This window comes from Symphalangus syndactylus, chromosome 18 (assembly GCF_028878055.3).
Source record: "Symphalangus syndactylus isolate Jambi chromosome 18, NHGRI_mSymSyn1-v2.1_pri, whole genome shotgun sequence".
NCBI classification, from domain to species: Eukaryota; Metazoa; Chordata; class Mammalia; order Primates; family Hylobatidae; genus Symphalangus; species Symphalangus syndactylus.
In genome coordinates this window covers 63,573,126-63,597,040 of record NC_072440.2, presented here as the reverse complement: position 1 = coordinate 63,597,040, position 23,915 = coordinate 63,573,126, and the positions used below count along the sequence as shown (strand labels likewise).

The window sequence follows — 23,915 nt, the reverse complement described above, 5'->3', positions numbered from 1 at the left end:
TGGCACTTTCTAGAAGGACACTGAGAAGGAGAATCTAAGGTTTGAGAAATCTAGGAGAGTTCAGTTAGGATTTAATCGTTGGCTTTGTGACCTGAAGGGGCGGGGTCACAGCTGAATCAAAGCCAGGTTGCTGCTGATCCCAGACCCTCTGACCAGGACCAAGGGAAGACTCTCAGCAGTGACATGGCTGACCTGACAGAGCAGTCGCCTTGAGATGAGAGCAGAAGGAGGCTCCCTATGCAGTGTGTGGACAGAGGGGGAGGTGCAGGTGCTGTCCCCTGAGTCTGGTCCTCACTTGAAAGAGGGGCAGATGGAGGACAGGTGTGGAGGTGATGGTGATCAGTGGCTTCTAGTGTGGCTTCTTGAACTTCTTTTCCTTTTTTTTTCCTCCTCTGAGCTTAGGAGGCCAATATGAGGGTGTTTATCTGCTTCTTGTCTCTCTTGAGGCTACCTCATTCTCCTATCAATGCCTCCTTGATGAGCGTGGATGTGTCCTGGCCCAGAATAGATCTGCAAAAAGAATATCAGAAAGGCCAAAGAGCCCACGATGGAGATTTGTGAGTCAGAGACTCTCTTGCTTGTGTTCCAGCCCAGCTCTCAGTTTTCACAAGACAACACCCATCACGAACTGAAGATGAGGGTGGAGGGTAGAGTGAGTCACACAGTGGGGCTACTGAGGTAGAGCTCCTGGTCTTTTTCCTTTTCCTGTCATGTCTGGACCCCGGATCTCCCAGCCATGAGTTCAGCATGTAAGTGTCCCCAGCTGCAATGTTAGGGACAGGCAGTGTGTGGTCCAAACCCACAAGGTAGGCCCCCTGTTCCCCATGATGCTGTCATGGGAGACGGCATGAATGATTTAGTCCGGTTGTCCTGAAGGCTGAGATTCCTCACCAGTGGGTCAGGGAGGGCAGATCTTTCGCATTCTGGAACTTTTTTTAGTGAGGATGTCATATGTAAAACTGGAGAGTCATTTTGTTTCCAAATAGGAATTCAGCCGGGGACAGGAGAGGTTATGGAGAACTAACATCTTATATATCTCAGAGATAAGTTTTCCTCTCCCCATTGCCATGTGGAGAGGAAAAAGTCCTGTGATGCTTTTGAACAAGGCTGGGGACCTGTTCTCTAAGTTTTCATTGTGACAATGAGCTCAAGCCTTCCTGCATCCTCCTTGCACTTGAAGGACCCCCCAACACTGTGATCACTGTGCCCCACTCAGGTCCTAAGGCCAGCCTTGAGCCTCTCCCCTTCCCCGGGCTTCAGTCCCTCCTCCCCAGACACTGGTGCTAAATCTGACCACTCTCACCCGGTGACCAGAGCTGGTCCCACGGCCTTCACACTGCCTACCTCCTTTTCCATCTTCTCTGAAGCATCTGGAGTTTTCCTCACAAACGTACCTCAGATTCTGTGTCCTCCTTGTCCAATCCTCTAATGGCTCCTCTACCCTCCCCCACCCAAGCTCTCCTCTCCTCACTCTGCGATGCCACCTTATCACATCAATATTTTAACTTGATTCTCTTTTCCACAAGTCAGTGTCAGCTAGAATATTCTAGGATTATCTATCAGCCTTCATCTATTTTGGTATCAGTGCTGGGCTCTGGTACGAGGGCATAAGTCTTAGATGTCGGAGTCTGGGAGCTTCAGTACAATCAAATTCCCTTGAAAGCCCCCAATTCTTTTGGCCCGAGAATGAGGCTCAGCCTCCCCTCAATGCCTGAGTGGGCAATAATCCTCAATGAATTCTTATCTGAGGAAAGGAACCTCTTCAGACTTTTTTTAATCCTATTCTTACCCAAACTGGAACACAAGAAGAAATGAGAAGATGGCTTAGGAGATCTGGTCCACCATCTGACCCTCAGTTTCTGCCACCCCTCCTCAATTTAGTGAGAGGGTCCTCACTATTTTCTGGTTCCAGACACCTTCACCACCTCCCTCCATCATCTAGGGGGACTGGCTGGCTCTGCTGCCTGGTATAATGCCTGGGCCTCCCCTTGCCCTCTGTGGCTGCCTCCTCTTTATTTCTGTGGAAGGAGGAAGCCAGGGGGAGACTGGGAGAGAGGAGAGAGGAGAGAGGGGAGCCTTGGGTAGGCTTCTGATGTCTGACTCTTTCTTCTCCTCATTGGGGAACTGAGAGGTGAGGAGCAGTTTGCAAGGGGTGGGGTTGGTGCCCTCTAACCCAGTCCTGGGCATATAGAAATAAGTGTTTCCACAGATTCAGAGGCAGCCCTTACAGAGTTTGGAGACAATGCCTGGGATGGAGGCCCCAGGCTGAGCAAGGTCCTCAAGTAGCCCTGAGCCCTCACCTGGCCGTAGCTGCGGTGAGGAGAGTGATGGGAGGAGGGCGAGGGAAGGAGTCCAGGTCTTGGGGAGCACCTCTGCTCCCTCAGGCCTCTAGTGATGCTCAAAAGCCCACACCCCCTCTGCCCTCCCCACACCATGGGCAGACACAGGAAGGTCTGTGAAGACACAGTTGGACCTGCCCCCTCAACCCACGATTTCAGTGCAGAGACCCTTGTGTCCCAAGCTGCAGGAGCAGGATATTCTGTTTCCTGGGGTCCCTGTTCCTGACTCTGAGGACAAAAGTGGTGGAGCCTCTACTCCTAGGCAGGGGCCTGGCTGCCCCGAGGCCCATGGGGGGAAGCTGCAGCAGCAGAAGCTACAGGTCAGGCATGAGCAGCAGCTGCCGGCGCTCACCCTCCTGGCGGAGGAGGAAGAGGGTTCTTGTCTCAGTTCCCCATCGGCCTGGAGCACTGTGCAAGCACTCAGGCTGCTATCCCAGGCTAAGCAGTAATAATTGGCCTCATCCCCAGTCTGGAGTCCAGTGATGCCCAGGGAGGCTGACGTGCCAGACTTGGAGCCAGAGAATCGGTCAAAAATCCCTGAGGGTCGCTTATTATTTTCATAGATGAGGAGTTTGGGGGCTGTTCCTGGGAGCTGCTGGTACCATGATACTGCATAATTCCCGATATCGGAGCTGCTTCCAGAGCAGGAGATGGTGACCTTCTGTCCTGGGGCCGCAGACACTGAGGGCGGCTGCGTCAGCGCAGACTGGGCCCAGGACCCTGGAAGTGGGAGAAACACAGACATGGTGATTCTTGCTCTAGAGAGAGAAGGAGAAAGCAGGGCCTCATGAGCTTCCAGGACCCCTCCCCTGACCCTGGGTCTGGGCACCTGTGCAGTGAATGAGAAGGGCGAGGAGGAGAGGGGAGCAGGTCATGATGAAGATTGTCCCGAGTCCTGCCTTCTGTGCTCACAGCTGAAGCAGAGCTTCCCCAAGTCTCTCCCTGCCCCTCTTTATACTCTGAGAGAAGGAGGGTCCATCCATGCAAATCAGACCCTCCAGCTTCCTGATCCCACCCTGGGCCCTGGGTAAAGCTTCTCTGCCTAAGGATGTCAGGGGTGGGGCCGTGTGGTCCCAGGGGGCGGAGACTTCACATCGGTGAGTCCTAAGCATAGGGCACCAAGCAGGACAGGTGGCGCTGCTCCTGCTCTCATCACACCCAATCTTCTCAGGAATGGTACGCAGGCGCCCCGTAGTGTCCATGGTGCGACATTGTACAACACCTTTGTGTGACAAGGTGACCAGAGCATCTCAGAGGCACCCCTCACTCCCCGTTGTTCTGTCCACTGCCCTCTCCATCAGAGCAAGGCCAGGCAGCTCCCTGGGTCTTTTTTTCCTGAGCCCAGGGAAGACTTCACGTTCTACTGGGTTCCTCAGGGATGAATCTGTCCGTGGCTCCCTGGCTGTTCACAATATAGGAGTCAGGTGGTGACTACACAAAGTCCTGTTATGTCAGAATAAAATCGAGAGCACTGACCAGCCCCGTGGACTCATTTCCTCACCTGTGGGGACACTGGGTCCTCTCCTCTCCTGTGGCTCCTCGCTGGTGGCCGGAGCTCTCCTTCTTCTGTGGATTCTGCAGTGCTGGGTTGATAGGGAGCTCTTCCCTCCAGGACGCCCGGGGCACATTCTCAGATGGTTATTCTGGTAAATCTTTGTCTTCTCTCTTCCTTTCCAGACTTGCAGTCATAGTCACCGGGATCCTGTGACCAGGGATCTCACCTAGGAGTCCGTTCTCCATCACTGAATGCCAGTCTGCAGGGGATCCCGGCAAATGACTTTGCAGTGTTTTGCTTAAGAGAAAACAAAATGTGCTCAGTATTTGAAGATGAGAAGAATTAAAACTTTAGCTTGTTTTGACCATAGTCTGTACTCAGGTGAGCCTCACATGTGGTAGCTTTTAGGATCAACCATTTCAACTAGAATGTTTAGGAAGTAATATGGTTCAAATTCAGTGATGAGTGTTTTGGGCATGTCTTAAAGATAACAGAAATTATTCGTCTTTGACGTGTAATGACATCTAGAATATGATACATTAAAAACAATAAGCTGAAGAAAAAACATAACCCCATTTATTAAAAAGAAAAATGAAACAGATTGTATACATGACTGCAAGAGTTCTGGTATGATACACCTTGGACTCCACAAATCTTTGTTTGGAGAATCCCATGTGGTTGAAGAACAGCAGGATAGTTATGTTCTTTACTCTGGTGAACTTGTCACCAGGCAGTTGTAGTACCATGAGGTTTTAAATGCACCATTTAAACAATGGACTAGGCCGGGCACAGTGGCTCACGCCTGTAATCCCAGCACTTTGGGAGGCCGAGGTTGAGATCAGGAGTTTGAGACCAGCCTGGTCAACATGATGAAATCCCATCTTGGGCCGGGCGTAGTGGCTCATGCCTGTAATCCCAGCACTTCGGGAGGCCAAGGGAGGGCGAATCACGAGGTCAAGAGATCAAGACCATCCTGGCCAACATGGTGAAACCGAAACCCTGTCTCAATTAAAAATACAAAAATAAGCTGAGCATGGTGGAGTGCACCTGTAGTCCCAGCTACTTGGGAGGCTAAGGCAGGACAATCACTTGAACCCTGGAGGCGGAGGTTGCAGTGAGCCGAGATTGCACCACTGCACTTCAGCCTGGCCACAGAGGGAGACTCCGTCTCAAAAAAGAAAGAAAGAAGAAAGAAAGAAAGAAAGAAAGAAAGAAAGAAAGAAAGAAAGAAAGAAAGAAAGAAAGAAACCCCATCTCTACTAAAAACACAAAATTTAGCCAGGCATGGTGGTGTGTGCCTGTGGTCCCAGCTGCATGGGAGGCTGAGGCAGGAGAATCGCTTGAACCTGGGAGTTGGAGGTTGCAACGAGTCGAGATTGTGCCACTGCACTCCAGCCTGGGTGACAGAGCAAGACTCCATCTTGAAAACAGCAAACGAACAAACAAACAAAAATCCACAATGAAGTAGTGATATCTAATATAGACATTTAAATAAAACCAGTCAAGATATGTAACTGGAATAAAATGTATGCTGTATTTTAGGACTGCATTTCAAGAGTGTCATTATTTGAAATGTTCCTATTTATTGTAAGCCATGTTACTTTAAATATTTTTATAGTTTTTAAAAAATGTTTGTTGTGTTTACATAACACACCAGGCATATTAAATTTTATTTCTTTGAAGTAGAAACGAATTGTAACTGGGCTTGCACTTCCTATTTTCTTGTCATTGCCTCCTCTGTGATGACGCATAGACATTCGCAGTGAATTTTGTTCATCTTTTTCTCCCACCTTCATGAACAGAGGTTCCCCCAGGCTGAGCAGTGTCTCTCATAGAGGACAAGGCTGCCCATGGCCCCCTTTCTGCCAAGGGATGCTCTCTCTGATGGACGTCCCATCAGTTCTTAGCCTGAAAGCAGAGAGAGGAACATTTCTACCGCTGGCTCTCCCAGTTCAGCCCCATCCTGGGTTCAGTATAATGAGGCCAGTGTGATGAAATGTAGGTTTTTCTCAAATAGTTACTGAGTGCCTACCTTGCGCTGAGCACAGAGCTCAAGGTTGGCAATGCCGTGTTGATCTAGACAGCCTCATCCCTGCCTCGTGAAGCTGACCCTGATGGCAACACTGGGGTAGGAGCGGTAAAGAGGACCTCCCATTCTCCTCATTTATAATTGAAGCAAAGAGACCAGAGAGGCCCCTGCTACACTCAGGGGTCTGAGAAGGGATGACTTGGTGGGATCTCAGGAGAAGCGAAAACGAGGCATTTCAGGAGAACTGAGGGAATATTGGCATGACTTGAAGATTCCTGGGGTTCAGGTGAAGATGGAGGGAAGTCCACAGAGTAGACCTAGATGGAGTAACAGAGAGATGAATAACAGGGTCCAGCAAAAAGGGGATGCCCAGGAACAGAGGGATTGTGATCCAGAAAGAGACCCTGGCAGGGCAAGTCCTCAGAGGTCCAAAAAGATGCACTTTTGTTTCCCAAGTCCAAGAGCTTGTTCTCCTGGTGGGCCCAATCTGCTGGGGATCTGGAAAGGAAGGCAGGGAGGAGCCACATGTCAGCAGGCAGATGTGTGGAGAGGAGCAGAATGGGGGCAGAGGGATTCCACTTTAGGAGAGAATGGATGGGTGGTGGTAGGTGGGAATGTCCAAATGTACAGGTTTTTTTCTAGATATTTCATATAAATGTGGTGATTTCAATTTCTAGATTGTGAGATGAGAAGACAAATTCATAGCTATGTTGCTATTATTCTAAAAGATGGTGTATCTTCAACACGAAAATTTCCTTCACAGGTGCTATCCTGGTGGACTATAAGCACTGAGATTTAAAAGCTTTTTAACATTTCTTTTATTTACCATCATACTGTTTTTCTCCAAAATATATAAGCCAATTAAAATTGTTGACATATGTGAATACTACATGTTTGTGAAAGTCATACGCTTACCTTTTTGAAATGTATGCTCTGACCATTTCTGAGGTTATTCATTGAGAAGGCCAAGAAGATTCACCACCTAATGCATTGCTGCTCTTGTTTTTGAGTTGTAAACTCTTGAAGCTCTGGAATGAATTTTCTTGTATCCTGAAGTGATTCCTAAGAGTTACTGAACCTTTTCTTTGCTAACCCTGTATTTATCTAAGGAACCCTCTCCTCCCCATTTTTCATGTCAATGGGCTGTAGATAACATGGTTGGCCTCATTAGCTACTGAGTAGTAAATGAGCCATGACAGAGAATGAGAACGTAAGTGTGAGTATAGAAGTTTGGAAATCAAATGGCTCTAGACCTGAGGAAATGGCATGATATTATTGGGTAGAGACAGAACTTCCTAGAAGGATACTGAGAAGGAGAATCTAAGATTTAAGTAAACCGGGAGAGTTCAGTTAGAGCTGAGAAGACTCTCAGCTGCAACACAGGTAACCTGGGGGAACAGCAGTCTTGGGATGAGCGCAGAAGGAGGCATCCCACGGTATGAACAGATGAAGACATGTTTCTCTAGGCCTCTGAGTCTGGTCCTCACTGAGAGAGGGGCAGGTGGAGAACAGGTGCCCAGGTGATGGTGGGCAGTGACCACTTATGTTTCTTCTTGAATTCCTTTCATTTCTTTAACTCCTCTGGGCTTAGGAGGCCAAGAGGAGGGTGTTTATCTGTTTTCTGTCTCTCCGGAGACTGCCTGATTCTGAGATCGCTGCCTCCTGTATGGGCATGGCTGTGTCCTGGCCTGAAATTAATCAGTGAAAGGAATATCAGAAAGGTCAGGGAGCCCAAGATGAAGCATTGTGAGATGAGGACACACCTGGAACTGCCAGGTTCCACCTGGGCAGTCTCGACGAGACATCACCCATCATGAACTTAGGATAAAGGTGGAGGGCAGAGTGATGCACACAGGGGGCCATGTAGGCAGATCTTCTGTTCTGTTCCTCTCCTTTCTAGACCCTAGATCACCCAGCCATAAACTTAGCCTGTAAGCACCCCCAACTGCAATGCCAGGGACAGGCACTCTGTGGCCCAAATTAATCAGAGAGTCCTCCCAGTAACCATGATGGTGTCAGGGGAGATGGCATGAGTGATCTAGTCCAGCCATCCTGATGTCAGGGATTCCTGGCCAGTGGGTCAGGGAGGGAAGATCTTGCTCATTCTGGAAGGTTTTCTGTGAGGATGTAATGCCTGGCACTGGGGAGTCATTTGGTTTCCAAATACAAATTCATCCAGGTGACGGGACAGGTCATGGGAAGAGACTTCTCATGTATCTCAGAGGGAGATTCTCCCCCTTGCCATCTGGAGAGGAAAAGGTCCTGTGATGCCTTTGAACAAGGCTGGGGAGCTGGTGTCTGTTTCCATTGTGAAAATAAACAGGAACTCCCCCAGCCTTCTTGCCCATAAAGGCCCCCTCAGCAGGGGGCTCCAGGTCCTAAAGCCAGTCTTGACCCTTTTTCTCACCCAGGCTTCGATCCTTCCTCCCCAGAAACTTGTGCTGAAGGGGTGGAGGCTGAACAGGGCAGACACATTACTGGGGAGACAGAAGGTTTTCCTCCCAGCTCCCCACTGGCCCGCAGCACTGCATAATCGTGGAAGCTTGTGGCTCAAGATGAGCATAAGAATCAGCCTCGTTCTCTGCCTGGAGCCAAGAGACGCCCAGGGAGGCCATGATCCCCAACCTGGGACCCGAGAACTGGGCTCAGACCTGTGCAGACCGATGACTGCTGTCATAGATGAGGAGTCTGGGGGCACTGCTGGTACCAGGACACAGGCCCACCCCCAGCCTTGCTTCTGTTTCCAGTGCGATAGATGGTGGCCGTTTGCCCCACCCACACGAACACTTCACACCACTGAGTCAGCACAGACCGGGCCCAGAACCTTGACACTTGGAATAACACAGGATGAGAGAGGTGGGTCAGTGGAGAGGGCAGCATGCAGGGTCCTCGTTCCATTCACCCGCAGCTCTGATCCCTAGCCCTAGTCACCTGTGCAGTGAATGAGAAGGGGGAGAAAGGGAGGAGCTCAGGCCATGGTGGGGACCCACACACAGCTCTGCATCCCGATGACGCTCGGCTGGGCTTGAGCTGCCCCAGTCCCTGTTATTTTCTCCCACAACCCAGGATGAAGGAAGGTCTCTTCATGCACACCAGCCTCCTCTCCTGGGCTGGCCAAGCCCCACCCTAGGCCCTGACTCTGACCCTTGCCTAGAAAGCTGAGCCTGGGATGGGGTGGACCTGAGTGGAGCTGTTCTGTGGCTCCCTAAGGACCTGTAAGGACACAGCTGCTGGTCCCCGTGAGCAGAGGCAGAGGGCTCCAGCCTAGGCCTAGCAGGTGGTTCCCATCTGGGATCCACAGCACAGGCCTCAGAGTCAGCCCACAGCACCCTCTGCTGTCTGAAGCCCACACAGGCCTGAGTATCTGGCTTTCTTCACTATCCACTTTATCCTCTCCATATAGGATGGAGTTGGGCAGTGTCCATATCACTAAGCATCTGAGTCTCAGGTCTCCACACAGCCCTCATGCCCTGGACTCACCTGCCCGGCTCACTGTGTGGTTTACAAGACAGTCCTGGAACTCAGCCTCCCTGAGGAGCCTCCCCTAGGGACTGCAGAGCAGAAGACCAGCAGGGACAGCGCAGTGCTTGCCTCTAAGACACCAGGAGCTACTCCCTCTTTTCCCTCTCTGGCTAACCAGAGCCTGCTTCCAGATGACTGGGACCTGCCCTCAGGCCCAGCCTCTGCCTCTGTGCCTTCCCCTTCCTCTCAGGCCCTCACTGACAGATTGCAGACAGACAGATAGGTAGGAAGGTAAGTGAAAATATTTGCCCATCTGAGGAATAAATTCTAGAACAATGTAAACACCAGGTACAATTAATTAATTAATTGTTTTGTAGCCCCTGCCCCTCCCCAGCAGCCCTGGTGCCTCCTGGCCCTGGCGCTCTCCCAGATTCAGGCCCTTTATGGCTTCGGGCTGTCCCAAGCATCTCTCTACCAGTCTGGCCTCCAGATTGGGTGTTCTCAGTTCCTCAAGCCCCTCAAGCACTCTGGCCTCCAATCTGTAAGCTTCAGTCTCCTAATAGCAATGGAGTGACTTTGTATTAATCCCATTTTATCTTCCCAACACCTTTACTAAGTGGGTATTTCCATCACTATCTCCACTTTTCAAGTGAGGAAATAAAGAAAGAAAACTTGGGTTGCCCAAGGCCACATGGCCAGTAAATGCCAGGACGTAAACCCGGATGATTGTTTGTTTATTTGTTTAGAGACAAAGTGTCACTCTGTCACCCAGGCTGGAGTGCAGTGGCGTCATCACAGCTCACTGTAACTTCAAACTCCTGGGTGTAAGTGATCCTTCTGTCTGAGCCTTCCAAAAACTTGGGACTACAGATGTGCACCACCATGTCTGACTTCAAGCCCAAGTCTTCAGATTCAAGATCTAATACTCATTCTGCTTTATATCATACAACCCATTTCTCTTTCTAGATTTAGGACTAATCCCCAGGATTATCTCATCTAGGCCTTTCTAGACTTATCTATCAGCCATCTTCCATTTTGGCGTCAGTGCTGGGCTTGCTAAGGGGGCCTATGTCTTAGATGCCAGAGTCTGGGAACTTCACTTCTATCCAATTCCCTTGAAAGCCCCAAACTCTGAGCGAGGCTCAGTCTCCCCTGAACTCCTGAGTTAATCCTCTAAGGATTCTTAGCTGAGGAAAAAAACCCCCTCAAAGACTTTTTTGTCCTATTCTTACCCAGGCTGCAATAGAAGAAAAAATGAGTAGATGGTTCAGGAGATCTGGTTCACCATCTAGGCCTCAAGTTTCTGCCACCCCTCCTCATTTTAGTAAGAGTGTCCTCACTATTCCCTGGTCCCAGACACCTCCAGCACCTCCCCACACCATCCGGGGGGACTGTCTGGCTCTGCTGCCTTGGATATTGCCTGGCCCTTCTCTTGCCCTCTGTGGCCACCTCCTCTTTATTTCTGTGGCTAGAAGAAGCCAGGTGGTGGCTGGGAGAGAGGAGAGAGGGGAGCCCTGGGTACATTCCTGATTTCTAACTCTTTCTTCTCCTCACTGGGGCCCTGACAGCTGATGAGCAGCTTGCAAGAAATGGGGTCAGTGCTCTCTAACCCTGTCCTGGGGACATAGAAATAAACGTTTCTAAAGTTTCAGAGGCAGCCCTTACAGAGTTTGGAGACAATGCCTGGGATGGAGGCCCTGGGCTGTGCAAGGTCCTCAAGTAGCCCTGAGCCCTCACCTGGCCATAGCTGCAGTGAGGAGAGTGATGGGAGGAGGGTGAAGTAAGGAGTCCAGGTCTTGGGGAGCACCTCTGCTCTTTCAGGTCCCTAGAGGAGCTCAAATGCCCACAACTGTTCACCCACCCCCTACACAATGGGCAGACATAGGACATTCCTGTAAATCTTGTCTTTTCCACTCAGCTGTGTAAGCCCCACTCTGGGCACAGAAGGTGAACCTGCTCCTGGGGGCGGTGCTGAGAAAGCGACTTCAGGAGAGAAACCTGGACACCGAGAGGCTCTGTAAGCGGCAGCAGCTGGGACTGGGAGCACTGAACAGAGGTCACTGACCATAGATTTTTTTATCATCCTCTCCAGGAACCCTCAAGAACAGACCCAAGCCCCTGAGCCTCTGCGTTTCCAGGGCCCAGGTCCTTCCAGGTCTTCTATTTGTTACCATTCTGGGCCCTGGGACTCCTCCTCATAAGGATCCCAAAAGCGGTCTCTTCTTCAGGCTGCACCCTCCTTACCACATCTGACCCCACACCTCTTGCCTCATTCCCCCATAAACCATCCCCTGCTCACTATAAATAACTTTTTTTACATCATCCTCAGATTGCAGCCTCCCTAAGAAGGCTTTCTACAGAGGCAGAAAGCCCACGTTGCAGAGAGCTCTGCCTCTTGACAGGACAGAGGTGCCTGGGCCACCCAAGGCTGAGCGTCTCTCTTCCTTCCCTTCTATACCAGCCATAGGCCAAGACAGAGCCAGAGCTTTCCGAATGCTGATTCCATGTTTCCTTAAGTGTCAGACTTCCACTCTCACATATGGGTCTCTGGGTCACACAGGCTGGATTCTCCTTTCTCGTCGTCTCCCCAGCAGTCTCAGAGCTCAGTAAATGGCCAGCATACCTGCACCAAAAGGAGATGACACCTATAGGGCCAGGCAGAGGGTACCTGGGTCTCTCGGTCACACGGTCACACAGGCTGGATTCTTCTTTCTTGTCATCCCCACCTCATCCACCCCGTGTGTGGCCTGCTCCTTTTGCTTCTAGAAACAAATTGATTCTGTTTGCATTGGGGAGCCAGTAAGCAAAGGAGTTCTTTTCACTGAAGCCATGCTCTACTTTCAGTAAAAGTGACAGCAGAAGCCTTGGCATGAAATGGTGTTGGTCACAGGCAAGGATAAAGGAGGGATGGGGAAGACAGGAGGAGTTGGGGACAAATCTTTCTTTCACTTCTCCATGGATCAGGAGCTTTTGGTGAGATGGAGTCTGGATGCCACTGTGTGACACTTATAATCAGCCTTGTCCTCAGCCTGCAGTCCAGAGCTGGTCAAGGAGGCGATGTGGACAAAGCCAGAGCAGGGGAATCAGGCTGGGACCCCTGAAAGTCCATCACTGTTGTCCTGGGTCACAAATATAGGGATACTCCCTGGGAGCCCTCAGTAGCCATTTCCATGGGACTGCCCAATGCTTCTGCTGCTCCCCATGCAGGAAAAGGTGACATCAATATGTAGGCCTCCTCTAGAGTTTCATGGGGAGAAGTCACTTGAAGCAAATATTGGGCAGTTTCTGTACCCAGATATTGCACTGACTAGACCCTGACTCAGTGAAAGCACTAGTGGTGTAAGAGAAGAGAAAACAACACAGTCAGGCCCCAAGAGTTCAGGAAAACCACCCTCAGAAGTTCCCGTGATTCTGAGTGGGATGAGCTGGAGGAAAGTTTCATCCATGGAACCTAATACCAGTGGCCCAGGAGCAGCCTCAGCTTTGTCTAAGCCATTATGGAGCCCCTCCGCCACCCATTTATTCTCCCATGTCCTACAGAGTGATTTGCTGGCCTCAGATCCAGTTACCCCCACACCTCATCTGCTCTCCTGACATTGAAACTGAAATGCAGGTACCCGGGACTGGGCCAGGCCAGCTTTATGTCTGGAATTCCTCCCTGACCTGTGTCCTCTTGAAGCATTTTACATTTTAGTGCTTTGTTCCTGGGACACAGTGAGCCTTGGACAGCCCTGAGCACAGACTACTGGAAATGAAATGGGAGGTCTCTGGTTTGAACCCTGGGAAAGCCAAATCCATGAGGCAGGAGACTGTTTACCTGCTAGAGTGTGCCCAGGCTCTGACTACAATGTGAGCTAGAAAAGGCGCATTTTGCTTCTTTCAGGAGAAAAAGGCCCAGCTCCACAGGCACTGGTTTTAGCACATACGGACAAGCGGCCAACATTGTGATGTCATCTGGTGGTTTGGTTTGGTTTTGTTTTACTCAGACTTCAAAAACTATGAATGGGAAATTGAGAGAAAAGCCTGTTACCACAAGAGAGTACTTCCAAATACACTTTGTAAATAGGCAAGTTATTTTCACAATTTGAAAATTGTCACAGAACAAGAGTGAGAGCAGGGCGAGGTTTTCGTCCCAGTTCCCCATCTGTGTGTGTCACTGTGAGAAGCACCACTGCTGTGCCAAATCACACAGTAATAGTCAGCCTCATCCTCAGACTGGAGCCCGGAGATGAGTAAAATCCCTGCATTGGCCGAAGCATCTTTGGATCCAGAGAAGCGGCTGGGGACTCCAGAGCCCTGGTGCTTATCTGAGTCCGATTTGTACCTCAGGAGATACCGGGGAGGACTCCCTGGCTTCTGCTGGTACCAGAATATGTGGTAGCCACCAACAATGATGCCACCGCTAAAGGTGCAGGTGAGTCTGGCTGATGCTCCAGGAGATGCTGAGAGGGAGCTTGGCTGAGTCAGCACAGGCTGCGAGAGGGAACCTAGAAACACAGGCATTTATGAGTGATAAGGCAGAATGGAGGGTAAAGTTTTTCAGGGATCTATGCCAGAAGAGTCAGAATCAGGCTGTGTGGCTGACCCTGGTCTCTGAGGCCTTTTCCTACCTGTGCAGTGAGAGAGGAGCAGGAAGAGGAGAGGAGTCCAGGCCATGGTGGACACAGCCTCTTACCCCGCAGTGGGACTGGGCTGCCCCAGGCCTCCTTTTCTTCCCACCCTCTGCAGAGGAGGGGCTGCTCGTGCAAATGTGTTTCCACCCAGGGACTGCCCAGCCCCTCCTTGAGACCTGGGGATGCAGCTCAGCTCTCTCTGCAGACTGAGCGGGAGGAAGGTTTGCTTTTCTTCTTGCAAGGCCCTGGGAGGAAGCACCTGTTGAGACCATATACAGGTCCCTGCTCAGGGAACTCTGCCAGGCCAGAGGGGACACAGCTGCCGAGTCCCCATCAGTGAGCACGGGGCCCAGACCCAAGGCCTGGATTTCTTTGAGTGAATGGTCCTTACTGAACAGCTGTGTAGCAACCACAGGGCAGCCCCACAACATCCGACGCTGGTCCCAGGACACACACTTTCCCATGGCTCAGAGACTTCAAAACCCAGCTGGTCTCTGCCATTCCCCAGTCACTGTCACTGTCTGGATTCGCATATCCTTGATCTGATTCCTAGACACTTCTATTATGCTATGAATTACTACTGTGATTTCTCACTCCCAGTAGTAGTCTTGGTCTGTGGGATGTGCAGACATGTACATATATAACTTTTACAGGTGTCAGCACCACCACAGAGTGTTCTAGAAAAATCTAATTGCCCACATGTGCCATTAGGGTGGGCATTATGGAAAAGAGATCAGCTAAGGAGCTGGGTTGAAGGGCAGCTTGGGGCTATTCAAAAGGACGGTGAATAATGAGACTTTTCCAGGAAAAATAAAAAAATTCTTGACATGTTAAAGGCAGCAATTTAGGAAAAGTTATATATGCAATGGTTTCATACGTTTTATAGGGACATGACTCAATTTAGTAATATAATTAATAGATTTGGTAGACATACCTTTATCAGTGAAGAATGATGTATTTCTCTATTTAATGAAGTTAGCCATTATCTCCCTAAGTAAAACTTGTCATTGTCTGCACAGTTGTGTCATATTTTTTGGTCAAGAATTTGTCCTAGATGTTATACTATTTCTTTGTAATGTGATATTGCCACATGTATTTTTTGGTTGGATGTTTTCAGTTTATTAGAAAGATCAGTATGTATTTTGCCCTCAAAGTTCTCTTGCAAGTGAGTTGAATGTCTGAGGAGGCAAAGGCAGAGACCATCACTTCTCAAAGTACCACGTCTACTCTTGTGCTAACTGTGCAAATGGCCCCTGAATTTCTAGACTCACAAGGTGCTTTAGTGAGTAATCCAGAATCAGGATCACTCACTTTCCTCAGGCACTCTCTCCTCAGGGCATTTGGAGAGATCTGTCTCATTCAGATGAGGCAGGGAAGGCACTCCCTGGCTTAAACCCCTTCAGTAACTCCTCATTTTTATAAAACCTGAGCCCTGAGGCCTCCACAGCATGCCCTTCACACTGTGGCCCCTGCACACCCCCACAGCCCAGCTCACAGCCTCTCCTCTTAATTTGAGGGCTCCAGACTCACTCGCCTCTGTCCTGGGAAACCCTGAGCTCCTGTCTTTTCCATGACCTCCACACCAGCTTCTCCTCTGCCCATTGGGAGAAGATGGGCTTCTACTTGAAATCAAAGTGTAAGCTTGCATTTTGTCCACATTGTACACCTGTTAAAAGCAGAACACAACCATCTCATCATAAACAAGGATACTTTCAACACTGGTTATCATGGAAACTTTTGAGTCACACAAACATACTGATAATTTTCTAATGAATTGTTTGTTCCCCTCAGCCAACTTTGACCATCATCAATGTGGTTCATGTTGTTTAACTTTTCAACACCTTTTACCAATCAACTTAGCCCCTGGCTAGGTGATTTTTACAATAGACCAATGAAGAGGTATCATATCATTGGTATATAAATTAACCAATATATGCATTTGAAGTGTTCCCTAATTTTTGCGCATTAAAGCAACAGATTTCAAGGATTCTCACACTAATTGACTTTTTTGATCATCCATGTCTAAAGTTAATTTATTGTAATAATTGGGAAATTGAAGTAAGTACAATGAATGCTAAGATTTGCAGATGCAGGACTCACAGCATTTCATATTGGATTAGAATATAGTCCAGATGGGCACCTACATTTCTAATTATTTATCGTCTTTACCCAGTCCTCCTAGTGCAGAAATATCTCTTCTGTGGACACAGAGCTCACAAACCCATCATTCTTCGTTCAAGAATTTCCTCAACAAAGTCTATTATGGGACTTCTGGTGGATGAGTTTAATGTTTGAATTGCATTGATCATATGGCTGATTTAAAGCTCTGTAATGAATATTGTGTTGAAGGATATCTAATGTAAAGTTTCTTAGTTGTATAAATATTACCAGAAATTTTCCCAATTCACCCATATTCTGCAGTTTATTTGCTCCCAAGGGACTTCTGTCCCAATAATTTGCTTTATGATCTACTCGCTTCCTGTGATTTCTTTAAGCAGGACTGGGAAAGCCCATCACATCCTCTCCACTTTCTCCACATGAACCCGTGGGATCCAGCATATATGGATCCATGGGAATCAGACCATAAATGAGTGAACAGAGGCTGCGACTGGCAGCTGCAGAGACCAGCTGGGCTCTCAAGTCTCTGGGCCATGGGGAGGTATATGTGATATATATGTATTTTTATATCCATATCCTTCTCCTGCTAACCAAATCCAAAGGCAAAAGTTCTTACTTAATATCTTCTATTGAATGAACTTGGAATCTCAAACACAAAATATCCAGAATTTTTAAAAAAATTATTATCTTGACCTCAGATCTGTATCTCTTTTTGGAATCCCAATGTAGGCGAACTCCCATATTTAACAAACATGTATTGAGCCTGTCCTTAGTGCTAGGCAGTGTTTTCGGCTCTGTAGGTACAGCAATGACAAGACAGAAAACAGCAACAACTACAGTGAAGAATCTCATGGAGGTTGGATCTCAGCAGGGGAAACACAGTGAACAGAGTCACTAACAGTAAAGAAACCTCTTCATGTGGCTGATCCCACCCTGACCAATTAGTCACCCTGGGGATTTGAAGCCCATTGCTGACAGCTGAGAGACATGCATTTCTATAATTCTGAAGAATGGATTCACATGCTCAGAACTTGATGGTGTTATTTGACTATGTGTGTTATAAATAATCCTGTGTAAACAGAATGTGGTCATTCTTCTTGGCCTCATTAATGGCTGAGATCTTACTGTAGGTCAGAGGTAAAACAGAACATTCCCATCCTCCAGAGGAATTCCTCAGGGTAACTAGACAACTGAGTGTGAGGAGATAGCTTTGCCACCAGATAACCTCCCTACAGCTCTCTTTGTGACAGAGGAAGAGCAGCAGAGACACCACAGCCCTGGAAGCCTGCCCTGGGCAGGTGGCAAGGAAGAAGGAAGGTAAAAAGAAGGGTGAATAAGGATGCCTGGGCGGGGGCTGGACCTCCTTTCCTTGCCCAGACACAGAATCCTGCCTTTCCACTGCTCTCCAGCTTTTTAATTGACCTTTCCCCCACCTATCACTGAGGAGGCTACAAGCGCCCTGCCCCATAATGACACCTTGGGAGCCGTTTTCCTGTGCTGGGCCTCAGTCCTCAGTCTCCTGCACCTGCACATACCACAAATCAGTGCGCTCCCAAATCAGCTACTTCAGCACTGACACCTCCCCTCTCATGGTTTCTGACAGAGCTCTGGGAGGTTTGATTGTGAGCTTTAACAGCAGCCCCTTGAATGTGTAGGGCATCATCCCATGAGCTCTACAATGCTCTGCCCTGACCCTTGGGGCTTTTGCTCAATAGAAAGTAACCAGAGAGTTGATTTGATCGCATGTGAAGTAACCGCTGAGCTAAATGCAGCACATCAACATGGCACATGTATACACACATGTAACCAACCTGCATGTTGTGCATATGTACCCTAGAACGTAAAGTATAATAAAATAATTCAGAATAATATTAAAAACAGCATATATATTTTATATATATAGATATATATATACACATATATATAAAAGAAAGTAACCAGGTCTCTTTTCAGGTGTGAAAAGTGATGGTTCACATTAATCTTATTGAATAGGAGGGAAGGACAGCAATGAGTCCTGAGTCCTGTGAGCTTTCCAGAGAGAAGAAGAGTGTGACACACTCGATCACAGCTGCCGGCTGTTGTCACGTTTCCATCACACGGACAAGCTCAGGGCCTCAACCTAGTGTCCTCTTTCCTCTAGTGCTTCTCTCCATGGCGTGAGTCACACACAGTCTTCCCAGCTCAGCTGCCACATTACTTGCCAGAAACCTCGTCTCTCATGTGTACAAAGCCACTATGTCCTAACTGGACCATCTGCCTTCACTCTGTCCCCTCCCTTTTCATCTTCCTTAGAGAAGCTGGACTTTGCCTCCTGAATCTCAAAGCAGAGTCTCTGTCTTCCTTGCTTACAACCTCCTAATGGCTTCTTATTGCTCACTGTCTTCTGGGCCATGTCAACCCTTGTATACCTCACAATATGCCTCATTCTCATTTACTTGTTGGTGCTCACTCTTCTGTGAAGCATTATCCCTGCAAAAACAGGAACCCTGTCTGTCTTGTAAACTCTGTATCCTGAGCACTCTCCTGAGACTGGCACATAGTAGGTGTTTAGTAGACAATAAGGATGAACAGACCTTTGGGTTAGTGCACCTGCCTGAGGCAGACCCAGCTGGATTCTGTCCCTGCTCCCCCTGACTCATCTTGAGTCTGTCCCCAGGGCAGCCTGTTCCTGGAATCAGAGACTTTCTGATTTTTTTTTTTTTGAGGCAGTCTGACAATGCTGTTGCTAAGGGCTTCCTCTGAGGGCTGGCTGTGAGAGAACAAAGCTGTATTCCCTAGATCACTGTCCCCGAACTGAGTCTTGGGCTCTGGTTAGGGGTATCACCAAGAAACATCCACACAAATGGTAAACAGACCAGCTGTCCTGGTTCTGGGGGGTGCTGTTGGAAGGTCATGCTCCTAGAAGACCTGGTGTGTTCCCATCTCACTTTCCCATACTGCAGCACTGTTTGGACCTCCAGGGGGCTGTCTGAAGCCAACAGGAGTGATCAGCCTTGTCCTCGGCCTAAAGCCCAGAGATGCTTAGGAAGGCCTCTTTGAAAGATTGATAGCCGGAGCGTCCATCCTGGATCCCTGCGGGCAGATATTTACTTCTATGAATCAGCAATTTGGAGGCACTTCCTGTTCATTGTTGGTACCAGTACACAATTCCAAGAACCTTACTGCTGCTGATTCCAGTGCAGGAGATGGTGGCTGGTTTAGCCACAGACAGATGGCTCAGTCTACCAAATGAGCCCTGATTGCCCAGGGCACTGAGAGTCAGGAGACAGACACAGGCTGAGGGAGGCAGCTCAGTGAGCCAGGGGAGCAAGGCAGAGCCCTGGTCCTGCCAGTGCCAGTCCCTGACTCCTTGTCTCCAGCCACGTGTGCCGCGACTGAGGAGGGTGAGGAGGAGGGGGTGCAGGCCATGGTAGAGATGTCTCTAGAGCTCTGCTTCCTGAGCCACATGGATTAGGGGGAACAGCCCCTCTTCCCTGGCCTCTCTTAGAGGAGGGGACTTAATGCGAATCTATCCTGACCCCTGGCTGTGCCCCTCACATAAGATGCTGAGTCTGGTTATTCTTTGTGAGGAGCGGGTGGTTGGAAGTTGGGAGAGTGTGGCCCATCACTGTCCAGGAAACCTGGAAGGATACAGCTGCTGGGCCCAACGAACAGTAAAGGGAAACAAGGAGACAAATGTCTGGTTTGCAAGCTGAGATCAGCCATGAACTCACTTCCTAGGCTGCCAGAAATCTATGGGCCTCTCTTCCTATTTGATTCCTCACTAGATCAGCACATAAGGGAGAGTGCTGGAGCTTGGGAATAATCAGTTAGTCTATTTGTGTGGTTCACTGGATTCACTGGAAATGCAGAAAACCCCAGGAATCAGGAGAAGGTGCTGGTTGAGGTTAAAAAATAGAGAGATAAATGTAAAAGAGTTAGCCAACTTTGAGCTTCTTCAGAACTAAGGGTATCAGAGAGTTTGAGAAGTACTCTTCTAATACATGCCTGAAGGCATTGTATGTAGTTTGGGGTATAAATTGTTCCTCATACCTGAATCTATTATGCTCCAACTAATATGAGCAGGAAATTTTTGTTTCTCTATTTTGTGCATTGGGAAGTCAGGAATAATGTACTCAAGGCTTTCCATTGAAAAGCGCAGAAATTTTCTCTGACCTCACAAAATCCACAGAAATGACGAGGAGTGTCATAATAATAACATTATATAACATCATTGACTAGCAAACAGTTGGAATTACCTAAAAGCTAGAATGCTTCACTGGTACTCAGTTCAAAATACAATGATCAACTATTAAAATATTTTATCCTTTTAAATAAATGGAACACTACTTACATTAACTTTAAATGACAAGAGCATAAAGGTGGATCAAACCGGAGGAATGAGCACAAGGTTTAATCACCATTGTAGAAATATTAAAAACAGAAATTAAAAAATGCATCCAAATGAAGAAAAGTACTTATTCTGATTGCTTGGGATAAGGTAGCTTAGCAGAGAACTTGGTGACTTTTAATACTTTTTGATTTTATGTAATAGGCATGTATTGCTTTGAAAGTAACTCAATAAAATAAACTTTAATAACACACAAATGGAGAGTTTATTCTCTTCGCTCTTAGCTCAGAAAGCCCTTTGTCTGAAGAAGCTTCTTTCTGGAGGAAATGCATTTAGACTCAGCCTTTAGGTCTGATCCTGCTGTTTCTGTTTTTTTTTTTTTAATATAAAACAAATAACTTTTGCTTTGTCTGATTCAATTACTGCAAATCACTCTCACATTTCCTCCACTTCAGGGCACAAGGAGGGACAGGAATCAATTCAGACCCTTTCCTTCCCCTTTCTATGGCTGGTCCACATGTAGGCTGCCTTGAGGGCTGGCGTGTCTGATCACACAATCTCCACATCATGAGGGCCAAGGGAGGTTTATGTCTTGGTACCTCTTATGAGTCTGTCACTGTGCTGAGCACCGCTATAGTAGAGCGAGCAGAAACACTCAGCCTCGTCCTCGGGTTGTGCACCTGACAGTGTCAGGGCAGCTTTGCCCCCAAGGAGGGAGCCTGAGAACCGGGCAGGGGTCCAGGAGTGTTTGTTGCTCGTATCATAAATCAGTGCCCTGGGGGCTTGCCCAGGTTTCTGTGGAACCAGTTTGGATAGTGACCACTGGTGAGTGCTCCAGTGCTGGAAGCACAGGTGAGAGTGACTGTCCCTCCTGGGGACACAGTCAGTGAGGGCTCCTGAGTCACCACAGTCTGGGAATTGGACCCTGAGACAAAAAACTGACACAGGTTAGAAATTAGAAGGGGAGACACAAGGATCCCTTCAAAGGCTGGTATTTGAAATCTCTCTTAACCTGGGCAGCAAGTGAGCAGGAACTGGAGGAGGAGCAGAGTCCAGGCCATGGTGCTGATACTGGAAGGGACCCCTGGCGCCAGAGCTGGGGCTGGATTCTGATGGCTCTTTATCTCCTATTGAGCTCTCCGCATGGAGGGGGTGTGTTGTGTGCTGCTTTATGCAAATCCTTACTGCCTTTATCACCACCCGGGTCCACAGCCCTGAGAGCAGCTACACTGTGAGGGGCCAGCCCAGGGAGGTTGGGTGCTGTGGATTTGCCCCGTGGGAGGAAGCAGCTGCTTTAACATTTACATGAGTCAGTGAGCAACTGTGCAGGGTTCATTAAGTTTGAACCTCTTGAGCTTCTTACAATCCAAGAGACCCAGACCGCCCCCTGGTGGCTTTCCTGGACTGAGAATGTGTTGTTTTTCACTTGTTTCACAAATAACTATTGATTTATCTTTGGACATTGCCACAATATTTCCCAGGCCAATTCATACCCATTACTTGTCTATTCTTTGCTCATTCCTATTTGTACTACTTTCTCTTGCTGTTGCTGAAATCCTGCCCCTGACTATAATTTGATTTTAGTGTTACATGATGTTCATTTTTATTTGAATGATTTGAATGGCTAAATTGTTTTAATGACCTACTAACTTTATGTAACTATTTCTGTTGAGCCTTATATTGGATAAACAGCTGGTTTAAGTGAGAATTTTTTAAATAATTTACTTTAGACAATTTTTTTTTTAATGACAAAGGTTGAAGGTTGAAGTTTTATTGTCAATTCCAATCGAGTAGAAACTCAAGTGAGCCACGAGGATGATCAACAGGGTCTGCATAACGATCCCACTCTCACCCACCCCACCACTCAAAATCCTCTGGACACCAAGCCTGGGTGAGCTTTGCTGGTTGGCAATGCTTCCTACACAGAATCACACATTGCTGCCAGCAGAATGCAGCATTGTCTATTACTCCACTGGGAGAGGACAACTGGATGCTTGTGCTTGGAATTCTCCTAAAGTCTGCTCATGTGCCTCTTCCCTTGAATTATCTTAATGTGTATTATTCCACTGTAGAAAAATTATATTAATGAATGTCACAGTTTTCAGTAAGTTATGTGAGTCCTTCCAGGGAATCACAAGAAGTAAAGGGCTGTTGGGGAGCCCTGAGCTTACAATTAGCTTCAGAACTGAGAGTGCTCTTGGGAAGCCTTGGACCTCCCAGGTGCCAGTCTCACATTATTCTTTTTTTAACTTCAAAACAAGTTTTATTTGGAAAGAGGTTCTCATTTCGTTAAAGCTGCAGGGAGGCTTCTTTCACAGTTAACGCTTGTAGAGATCTAGTAGTTTCAGAGATCTCAGTGTTCAAAAGTATGTTTTCAAATCAATAACAAAACCAAACACATGCCAAAAGGAAATCACTTTTAGATTGCTTTGGAAGGTACAGCCATCGATTCCAGGTGTTCTCAGAAACGGGCTCACCACTTCCTTGGAAAACAGAAAGCATGAAATCAGTGCCCACAGAAGGAAATGTCTTTAAATATGTTAGTTTGTGGGACAAGATTATTCACTCCTTAGAAAATACAGTAAGATAAAAAGTCTAAGGTGCAAAGTATGCAGCACGGCACCAGTTTTACAGAAGGATTACAAGATCCTGGGATCAGTAGCTGTTGGCTTATGGCACAGAATATAAGGGTAGTCACTGGAAGTGGAAGAAGAATGATGATGAGCAGGGAGTCTCTCACAGTCTTACTCAGCCTTTTAACTTGCTAAATGAATAGGCTATGTTCTGTAGCATCTTTGAGAGAACATTTGAGACCACTGGAAAACAACAACAACAAAAGCCATTCAGTATTATTTCCCAGAACGTCTATATTTGTGAAAGACTGTCCTGTTTCCACTGAAAAGTCTTGACAACCTTGTTTAAAATTATTTGACTGTATAACTAAGAGTTTTTTTTCTAGGCACTCAGTTCTGTTTTATTTGTCAGTATGTATGTTACATATATACCACTCTGTTTTGATTAGTGTAGCTTTGTAGTATGTTTTGAAATCAGAAAGTGTGAGACCTCCAACACTGTTCTTCTTTTACAAGATGACTTTGACTGTTTAGGTTCCCTTCATACTCTATATAAATTTTAGGTTTAATTTTTTTCTATTCTTGCATAAAATATTATTGGAATGTTTTCAGAGATTGCAATGAATCTGTCGATTCCTCCTGGTTTGTTTTGCTAGCATAACAATATTGAGTTTTCCAGTACATGAACAAGGGATTTTTTTCCATTTATTTGTGTGTTCTTTAATTTCTTTTAGCAATGTTTCATACTTTTAAATCTACAAATCTTTCACCTCTTTGAATAACTTTATTCTTAAGTATTTTAGCGTTTCATTTTTATTTATTTGTTTCTTTGGGACAATGTCTCACTGTCACCCAGGCTGGAGCACAGCGGCAAGATCTTGGCTCACTGCAAACTCTCCCTTCTAGGCTGAAGCGATTCTTGTGACTCGGACCCCTGAGTAGCTGGGATTACAGGC

General features: G+C 47.6%; 2 gene segments (V, D, J or C); both read right to left on the bottom strand.

The window, feature by feature from the left end:
• Positions 1 to 1,219: 1,219 nt before the first annotated feature.
• Positions 1,220 to 22,129, bottom strand: LOC134733554 (immunoglobulin lambda variable 1-51-like). The segment is given in 3 exon segments: positions 1,220 to 1,296; positions 2,760 to 3,059; positions 21,399 to 22,129. Coding segments are annotated over 3 exon segments (426 nt in total).
• On the bottom strand, positions 13,283 to 14,032 carry LOC134733551 (immunoglobulin lambda variable 5-45-like). The segment is given in 2 exon segments: positions 13,283 to 13,812; positions 13,936 to 14,032. Coding segments are annotated over 2 exon segments (456 nt in total).
• Positions 22,130 to 23,915: the final 1,786 nt, after the last annotated feature.